Source organism: Homarus americanus, unplaced genomic scaffold, assembly GCF_018991925.1.
Source record: "Homarus americanus isolate GMGI-L3 unplaced genomic scaffold, GMGI_Hamer_2.0 scaffold24694, whole genome shotgun sequence".
In the NCBI taxonomy this organism is placed as follows: Eukaryota; Metazoa; Arthropoda; class Malacostraca; order Decapoda; family Nephropidae; genus Homarus; species Homarus americanus.
The window spans coordinates 9,693,171-9,703,245 of NW_024732780.1; the positions used below are offsets into that span (position 1 = coordinate 9,693,171).

The following is a 10,075-nucleotide window of genomic DNA, read 5'->3' on the forward strand; positions in this document are numbered from 1 at the left end:
ACGTGCAACATTTTGAGACAAGACCTCCGCCATGAAAGTCGAGTGGGAGCAGGTGAAGGTTGTGAGGATGAACCTGTCATCTTTAACCCCTCTCAAGAAGCTGAACCTCCTCATCCTGAAGAAGTTCTTTACTTCTTCAGGTATAGAGAGGATTAAGAAGGTCGTCCGCCGGCCAAGTGGTAGCCTCATGGTTACCTTCGTCAACGAGTGGCAGAACAAACAACTTAAGGATATTACGTGCATTAAGCTGGAGGTCAATCTCTGCTATTATGCGGCGTGGACAGTGATCTCCCACGCCACATTACAACACCTGAAGACACAGGAAATGTTTACTTGGAGAAGAAAATGAAGAAACAAGACAGAAAATCCACCTCAGCTCTGGTAGGTTTTTCCTACAAGATACCAGAGTCGGTTACACTGGGATGGGTCACCGTCCCAGTGAAGCCGTATATACTAAGACCAACCAGGTGCCACAATTGCCAGCACTAACCAAGAGGAACATTAGTTACAAGGAGGCTCTCCTTGTACAGTAAGATCTCATACTTCGCACGATTTCAATTTGTGTTTTTTAATTCAGCGAGCACTACCTGATATAACCAAGTCTTATATTTGGCGTACAGTATAGTCTTCATTTACGCTGTCAATTGAACCCGTGGAGGTCCGCGTAAAACGAGAAACGCGTAAACGAAATAACAGAACATATGGGATTAATTGAAATAGACTGGGCCAACCTCCAAACTACACTTTTTCCGACACAATACGTACGTTGTAGCAAAAATAACATCTTAATTTTATGATGGTATGCACACACAATTAATATTTAAGAGAAATATCAATAATATTAGTTTTTTTAACACTTTCGTTAGAAAAGATGGCTGGGCACATGGAGATGAGGGGTTGGTTTCGAGGCAGAGGGCAGATTATTGGCCCTCACCTGTATCACTTGTATCACTATCCACCACAGAGGTTTGCAGGGCCTCTTTGCCAAACCCCTCAAAATCCATATCCTCACTATTGTTCTTTGTAAACATTAACAAAGATGTCCATTAAAATGGTTAAAATTCTCCACAAAAATGGCCAAAATTTTCTGTGAAAAAAAAAAATCTTAAAAGTTACCGGGTAACAACATTATCCTTAAAAACTTTCAACATTTCCGTAAAAAATGGTCCAAATTCTCCGTACAAATTTCTATCATTTTCTGTAAAATTTTCCAAAAGTTTCTGGAGAAATTTCCAAATTTCCCTGTAAATACAGTACAGTACTGTATTTCCATACTTCTCTGTAAAAAAGTCAAAATAGAGATTCCTTTGAACAATGAGAGAGCTCCATTCCCTTGACCAATTAGAGCTCCATTCCCTCGACCAATCAGAGAGCTCTATTCCTTTGACCAATCAGAGTTCCATTCCTTCAAACAATCAGAGAGCTCTATTCAATCAACCAATCGGAGTTCCATTTTCTCGACCCATCAGAGAGCTTCATTCAATCGACTAATGGAAGACCTCCATTCCTTGGACACAATCATAAAGCTTCATTCCCTCAACTATCAGAGAGCTTCATTCCCTCGACCAATCGGCGAGCTCTATTCCCTAGACCCTACCTCATGCGTTTCCTTTGTTTATACTTGAGAAAACCACTGCTTTCACTTGCACTCGGTGGCCTATTTCCACTCATTTTGAATACAGGTAATATACTGGACAGTCTTGAATAAGATGCACATATAAGTGTTAATTCCAAGAGCTGGGTCAAGAGATTTAAGCGTACTCGCTGGGAGATATAAACAAATGACGTCCATGGGTGTGGGTGTGCTGCTTGGTGGTCGCAAACTCCCAAGAAATCCACACCCATTAAAATATAATGTCTGTTGTTTTTTTCGACCCATTTCAGTTGGGTCGAATTTAAATGCCGTATTGTGAACTAGTGGCCATAATTTACAAATTCCATTTGGGTAAATTTCCACAACCTGAGTTACCGTAACATGGGGGATACATGTACACATATTATTTATCTTTTTGTTGTCTTTATTCTTCATCTCTAATTATGTTAGGGTGGATCAGAGGTATAAAACTTGGAGAGAAAATTGTGGAAATAGTAAGGAAGACTGCAACAGGGAGAGCAGTGTGTGATGGAAGAAGACTAAAACCACAAGCACAAACTCCTATAGTCCAGAGTCATCCTCAGTAATTTGTGGGGGAAGTAAACATGTTATAAGGTTTGTGACTCATAACATCACCCTCTTGACATTAAAGTATAGTTTCATCCATCATGTAAGTAGCGGGCACTGCATCATCATGTGTGTGTAACTAGCATGCACATGTGACTGCACCAGATAACAAAATTGCTCTGAAGATGCAATCTTTTGAGCCATCTTTCAACTGCTAAGTCATAGAATAACTGCCATGATAGTTGAATTTTGTCTTTGTAACAAGTAGCACTGCATTGCTTAGAATCAAATTTAATCTAGGGTAATACAGATGTGACTAGTCAAAGAAGCTTAGATAATTTGGAGACACAAATCATCCTCAGTCAAGTGAGTCGATGGGAAGGAAGGTAATCTTCAATATGTACAGTACAGTATAACATTATTCATCCACTAATTCCTGATTCATTTTATTTGTCATTGAGGCAGTCTGTCAGTTCACTCAACAGTGAGTCTTCATATGCGTGTGAGTTGTTCTCCGACTCTTCTGTTTCCTCTTCTATATCGTAAGAGTGGGGTTCTTCATACACCTGAAGAGAAAAAAAAATTTATTCTAAAACATTTTTCATAAACTCCCAAAACTTATGTACAATATTGTGTAGGTTATTACTGGCCAGTACAACAGAACTCTACCAAGAAAGGGACGGAGAGTTGTGTCCATCACCGAGATTTCACAGTTCAAAATGATATTAACACAAGCACACTCATGGGTTAAGGAAGTTTCATATACTGTATGTTAGAATATGATATATGCAGCTTCAGGTGTGCTAGTCTGCAATCATCAATACAATAATAGTAATATGGGCCTTGTCTAAACTGCATACAAGTAATTCATAAACCTTTAATAAGCTCACACTAATTTTATGTAGTACAGTTATTAGTTCATCCTACTTGTAACACATCACTGACCAACATTCTTATTACTAACAACAGTGGTTACTCAACACGAACATTGGCTCCATGGTCAGAATTTGAGTGAAAATTACAATCTCTAATAGTGAGTTAACACACCTGGTCATCTGTAGACTTGTCACCAGCTTCATCAGGCTGAATGAGAAAGTCCACCCATGCCATCACCCCTCCTGGGAAGCCTTGGACATACTTCAGAATAATGTAGATAGTGTTGAAGGCTTTGTTTGTGTTCGACCTGGCCATATCATCACTGTCTTGAGTGTAATCGTTGAGAGTAAAGTTAGTGACGATAGGGTAGATGGAGTTAGATACACGAGTCGTGGCCTTCATACCACCCGATACTATGTTCTGTGCCATCGTTTTTCCGTGCATCACCACCTTATATGGTATACCAACTCCACTTGTCACTGTAATGTGTGCTGTGCTTATTACAATTGTCACCACACTGTATGTTATATCCTTTCCACTCACAATCACCATCTGCATAACATTCAGGCTGCCATTTAAAGCTGTGTGAGATATACTCAGTCCATTTCCAACCACATTGTGTGCCAAGTTCATACCAGTCGTCATCACCTTCTTAACCACATCCACTCCATCCATCACCACATCATTCACCATGTGAACACCACCTATCACCACTGAACCAGTTTTGCCACTTGTTGTCATTTCCTGCACTCTTGCCATTCCACTTGTTACCAGTGACCAGACTGTGCCTGCCCCTTGCATTACTTTACTATGCATCGTTTCTGCTCCATCCATCAGCAGTGAGTGTATCTTCCCACCTCTTCCTGCGAGGTGTTGCCGGGTCACGTAGATGTACCAGGAGAAGAGTGAGCGTCTCCCGAGCTCCAGCTGTCAAAGAAGATCTAACTTGTTACACCCACCAGGCCTGTGGTAGTCATACCTCTCTGCTCTACTGTACAGTAATTGTAACTACAGTATAAATGATGTAGAGTACAGTATTGGATGTGAATTAAAACTTTCTATCACTGTTAATGAACCAGTGTGGTGAGTTTCTAACATACTGTTCAGTATAGCACAGCAGGTTAAACTGATGTTCATTTTTAAGGCTAATGTATTATTACATATTGTACTCAAAGGCTAGACTGACCAAGTGCCCAGATGTAATTATGATATCATCATCATCCAGTTCTTGATTAGAGTTGACATTAAGGGTTGTGTGGACTCCTCGCTTAAAACGTCTACAAGATTTATCAGCCAGTGCAGCTACTTTCATCCCGAGTGATCCATCTCTGCCATCTACAAAGTCAAAAGTTATAAAGGCAAGTGAATATTACAAGATTTATATCATAATGACCTCAGTATTAATCACCTTTAACCCTTAAGTGGCACCCATCATCGGTGGAATTTTCACATTCCTTGCATTAAATTTTTGTGCATAAAGGGGGTAAAGGAGTATGAAATCCTTGTGTATGGGTCACCTGGGAGCAGAATAAAATCATCTGGCATTAGCCAAATAAAATATTAAAACTGGCATCCCCATACTGAAGGGGTTAAGGGTTAATAACATAATTCTCTGTGGTCAAAATTGAGAAGTTTCAAGCACATTATTACAGGAAAAGTTTACCTTTGCAGGATTAAATATTTCTAAAGCTTACCTTAAAGTAATATTTGTTCCCACACCTAAAATAAGCAGCAACATCTCCATAAAAACACAGAATAAGTAATTAAAGAACGTCAAGAGGCTAGTGTAAAAGGGAGAAGCACACTCAGTGATGGGGGCATGTTTGTAAGGGATGGTTATGCAGTAAAGGGGGATCATACTGGTGATGAGTGGGTAGCATAGTCAAGGGGGGAGTTCATATCAAGTGGTATCAAAGTAATGAGAGGGAATGTGTTAGTTAAGGGAGAGGGTATTGCATATAAGATGCACCCCTCATTTAAGCAGGGAGTACTGTATTTAGGAAAAACTTTTGTGTGTATTATCCTCCTGTAGCCATAAGTCTTCTGAAAACAATACATACAGTACCAGTAAATGTGAGGAATAAATAAAAATAATACCAATAAATGAGTTACAACAAAAATACTCTATTGCCAAACTAGTAAATACAAGACAAATGTAAGTTTAACACAGTCACCATTTGCATGAACCACCAGTAAGTCCTTGATATATGCGTGGGATGCGTTCCTGACAACCATCGCATAAATCGAATAATGAGTTAAATGGGAAAAATAGGATGTTTCATCACCCAAAATGAAAATGTTCCAAACCCATTTTCAAGATACCCGGTATTTTAAAATAGTAGATAAAGCAAGTGTACAGTACAGTGTGCTTAACATTAAAAGCAGATACAGTACAGTAGACCCTTGCCATTCGTGAGGGATAGGTTCCAAGAATTGGCAAAACCACAAATAGCAACTTATACTACCTCAGTGCACTACTGTATACCTATACCAAACAACTGACCAGCCGCAGCAGCACTCATCCCCTTCTTTAACTTATCTAATAATAAAACTTTCTTTGTCAGGGTCTTCACTGGCTTCTGCCTTTTACATTTCACTCCACTAGCATTGACTCTAGGCAGTCTTTTAGGGGCCATTTCACACAGAAACACTAAAGTTTTGAGCGTACAACACGAGATGCTGCACGGGGTGACTCATTGTGCTCGGGAAAAGGCTCACAAGCTAGCCACCATCTGCTTACCGTGAATCGTCGAAATCGCGAATCGCAAACTCGCGAATGGCAAGGGTCTACTGCACATCAACTTGGGTAGACAAAATGATGGAGGTGGTGGTAGAGGTTTTACCTAGTGGGTGATGGTATTGGAGTGACATCTGCAGAGTCATCAGGGTTGGAATCCATATCAGGGTGTGTGACATATCACACACATTAATTGAATTCCTGGTAGGAATAGGGTCTTTGCATATATCAAGGAATTACCGACATCTGTACTCCCTGTTCACCATTGCAATGGAGATGCTACCTCTGCTGATTCCCTAGCAGTGCTCCCCCCTCCCATCAACAGCTGTGCCGTCCTCCTGCTCCCCCACTGGACCAGCTAACTCGTGCAAAGAAATGTGTATTCCCTTTATGTGTTTGCCCTTAGGACAATCATTTATTTTACTTTTATCACAATATGTATGTAGGATGGTGTGTGCATGTAACTGAGTAAAATGAAATGAAGAAAGTTACATATATCCACCCAAAAATACGTGTTGAAAAACAACCATAACACCTCACACCTTGGCCCAGTAGCCTAGTGGTTACAGTGATGAGTCTAACCTGGCTACAATGTTGCCAGCTATGTTAACAAATGCAAATGTGAGAAGAAAGTTATCTGTAAATCTACATTTGTATCAGGTATTTGTAGATTGAAAAATAAATGTTGCAGGTATAGCATTAATAGATTGTAATGCATATAAGAGTTCAGAAATGGTTACTGCTTAGCTACCTCTGAAGAGTTGGGTGTCTGCCATATGGATGTTAATTGTCTCAGGTTATCATCAGTACAGTACAGAGTAGTTATAAATCGATCTTTTACATTTAAAACAATTATTTTTTAATTAATTAAAAATAATAATGTGTTTACCTAGGTAAGTAATAACATATTTCTAATTCTGGAGTTGGGTTGGGTAAAATTTAGCCTACTGGAGACAGGGATCAATAGCTTACAGAAGACTGCAACTTCACATAATATTTTATAGGATGCAGGCTGATTTATAGAGCCATTTTTCTGACAAAAACGTGCGTCTTATATGCCATAAAATATGTTCGAAGTGGCTAGCATAGTATCATCTCGCCTAACATACCTGAATCGTGAAGGTCCCCATCATGAGGTGGAAAGTAAGTGTCTACCAAGGTGTGGGCAGAATCAAGGAAACGGTCAGCCATGCCCACCGCCACACGTCCTCCGCTACTCTCGGTAATGCACCCCACCTTCAGAGGTACATTTTGTATCATTAACATTTATATTTTACAGCATCTGTTTTGTGAAATATATTAGCTTTAAATATGACAAATTTTTCAGTGTGTGAACAATTCTAGATTGTTTTATATTTGACCTCTTGTCACTTGTCACATGAAAATAAAATTGTATAACTGAATTTTAATATTTCCCAGGCTTTCACTTGTATGGGTAAATTTACAGAAATAACAGATTAAGAAATGTATAAATATTCTGTTTCATCATTATTTTTCAGACTTATTGAAGTTTGTGTGGTACATAATGCTGCTGTTGTCAGGCAGATAGGTGACCTGAGAATATGGTAGTATAATGACATGCAGGAGACCTCAAAATACCCTCTGATGAATCCCTGCCTGATAACAGTCCAGGTGAGAAACTTGTTGAATTAATGGTGACAAACTTGAATGAAGAATTCTGCATGTACAGTACAGTGTATACTATGTGGAGGAATACTAAAGCTTTCTTGTTTACCCTGTAACATATATTAAGTTCTTCATTCTGAGTCCCTGTTAGTTTCTTGCTCTTTGATGTTGCAAATGTATGTTTCACTGGTATGAGTTAGTATTGGTTGCACCAGTTATTCTAATAATCCTCCCTACAACTACCGGCTCACACCGTCTTTTCTCGTGGTTCTCCTTATAGCTCTTAGTAATATGCTTACTGGTTCTGTTAATAATGGTCTTGAAGCTGAGCATACAAATTAACTGTATCTGTGACCATACTGTTAGGGATGATAATGATAGATGTACAAAACAGAGACTCCTGACCGTGTAGGTGGCGCGGGTGGTAAGGGCAGCACCAACAGTGGGCGGGGGCAGATCGTCTGAGCCAACGTCACCAGCCAGGGTGGTTAGCACAAGATTCCGAGTGGTCCTCACAATCTTGTGCCATCAGACAAAGTTCACATTAGAATACAAGGCAATATATTCCATTAATTGAAAACAGAACTTTATCCTTTATTACCATATAATTAAACTACTACCTGTAGACTAAATACTGGTACATATTTGGAGCAATTTAATGTCCTTCATACTTGGACCATTCTCTAGGACATTATCACTGGTGGCTGACAACAGACTTCTAGCTCTAAAAATATTATGTAATTTTCGACACATATATTCACTCACCTCTCTAGTTGATTTAGTGATGATGGGAGCTGCTTCCTTAACACGATCAAGACCTTTACATGCCCACTTGTCTAAGACTGCCCAACCAACCACCCGCTCCACCAGGGGTGTAGCCAGAGGTAACGCCGTGTTGGCTACCGCCCACACACTGACCTCTGCTGCTTGCAGGGCCACTCCCACATACTGTTGTTCCTGTAAAGAACATATCCAGGTTACTTATGTGAGGCTGGACCTGATGGGTGCTGATCACTAGCAGGGGTTAGAACAATTATAATCTTTCACTTGTCATTAGCCAGGTGATTCATAATGTGTTGATTACCTGGATCAGTTTAATGTACACCCAAAATTAACCAAATGTTTCTGTAATATAAACAATGATTGGTGAAGGGATCATTATGAATCAATGGATAAAATTTAGTTTAAGGGGGTATGGCCATTTTCCATGGTTGCATAGAAATAATTTAAGTTTCAATTTTGTATGTGAATTAGGAATACTGTACATATTCAAACACTTTTTGTAGAAAACAGTTGACTCAACTGGAGCCTGGGTACCTAACTTAGCAGTTACAGTTGTGAAGGTTTGTACATATCAGTACAGTAAAGTACCAGGGATGCTGTCTCTTTGTGCATCATTGGCTTTATCATCAGTGTGTTGTATCCAGAACTGCCTCTAAAACAGGCCATCAAGCCTATGGAACCCACATTCATTTTCACAGTTCTGTGACTACAAGTAGGACTGTACTACCATAAGTAGGAAATGTTGAACTGTCTGATATGCAAGTGAAGACACAACTTGGACTTGCTTATTGCTCTTCTAAATTGTTTAGGGCCAGCAAGCAAGGAAAAAAATTTGGGTAGTAATGTCCAAGGCAGGCGGTGTCTTCAAGAGAAGTACTAACCTTGGTGGAGCAGTAGAGGGAGGTGGCCAGGGTAAGGGCATCATGCAGCACTGGCAAGGACATCATTTGTGTCACAAACACCTGAGGAGCGAGGTCGTCCTGCCTTATACCTTGACTCATCGATGTCATGTTTGGTCCTCTCCTACCTGAGGACAAAGATCTTACTAATATTTGTTGGCTGACAATTTTCTACACCTGTCAAACTATTTGTATCATTACAGTAGGTGGGGAGACTGACAGGGAAGAAAAATGCCAGATAGACACATCACTTTGGGTAAGGTATTTCATCACAGTGAATTCAGAATTGATGTCAATCACATTGGTAGGTATGGTAGGCTATGTTTACAAGAGCTAAGTCTTCCTTTGTAAAAAATATGTAATTCATACTAAGTGGAGTACTGTACTAACAAAACTTAGTTGAAAACACAGTCCATATTGGAGCAACGAATCGCCTAAAACAATTACCCATATAGCCATACTCTGACTGGCTCAACATTTAACATGAGGTTCAGTATAGACAATCCAGAGAATACCTGAGTGTGGCTTGACGTGTGGAGCAGGTGAGCAGACTGGTGAGGGGCTTCCTCGCCTGTGGCAGCAGGGTGTCTGGGAGGATTAATGTGTGTGTGTGTGTGTGCACTATGTGCATGCACATGTGCAGCATACACATTCACAAGTGTGAATGTCTGTATGAATGTGTTTGCAGATTTTGTGTTCACATGTTCCTGTTAGTACACACACACACACACACATTGAAAGAAAAGAGATAGAGAGATGTAGATAAAAAAAGATCAGAGATTGAAAAAAAAAAAGGAAAGTTGTGTTGGATAGGAAGAGAGAAAAAACATCTTCTTTGTTCACACTATTTTCCTTCCAGTGGTTCAATTCTTTTGTATGAAAATCCTGTCATCTTCCCTGAGTTATCAGAGTATACAGTAGCTACATTTTTAGCAGCATCAATCCTGACTACTAGTTCTTGTTATCTTGTCTCATGTGTTACACAGCCCTTGT

At 39.7% G+C, this 10,075-nt stretch overlaps 1 protein-coding gene across 1 annotated transcript; it reads right to left on the minus strand.

Moving 5' to 3' along the window:
- Positions 1–2,019: 2,019 nt before the first annotated feature.
- LOC121869090 lies at positions 2,020–9,804 on the minus strand. The gene is made up of 8 exons (XM_042370243.1): positions 9,598–9,804; positions 9,065–9,210; positions 8,166–8,357; positions 7,806–7,919; positions 6,884–7,010; positions 4,224–4,372; positions 3,209–3,964; positions 2,020–2,727 (listed from the first exon to the last, which is right to left on the minus strand). The coding sequence occupies exons 2-8, from the start codon at positions 9,191–9,193 to the stop codon at positions 2,608–2,610; spliced, it is 1,587 nt and encodes a 528-aa protein (XP_042226177.1). The 5' UTR covers positions 9,194–9,210; positions 9,598–9,804; the 3' UTR covers positions 2,020–2,607.
- Positions 9,805–10,075: the final 271 nt, after the last annotated feature.

Coding starts and splice junctions, on each gene's coding strand:
- LOC121869090 (XM_042370243.1), bottom strand. CDS start 9,193: ATGACATCGATGAGTCAAGGTATAAGGCAGGACGACCTCGCTCCTCAG. Junction 8,358..9,064: donor CCCTCTACTGCTCCACCAAG/GTTAGTACTTCT, acceptor TGTTCTTTACAG/GAACAACAGTATGTGGGAGT. Junction 2,728..3,208: donor ACAAGTCTACAGATGACCAG/GTGTGTTAACTC, acceptor TTTTCTCTTCAG/GTGTATGAAGAACCCCACTC.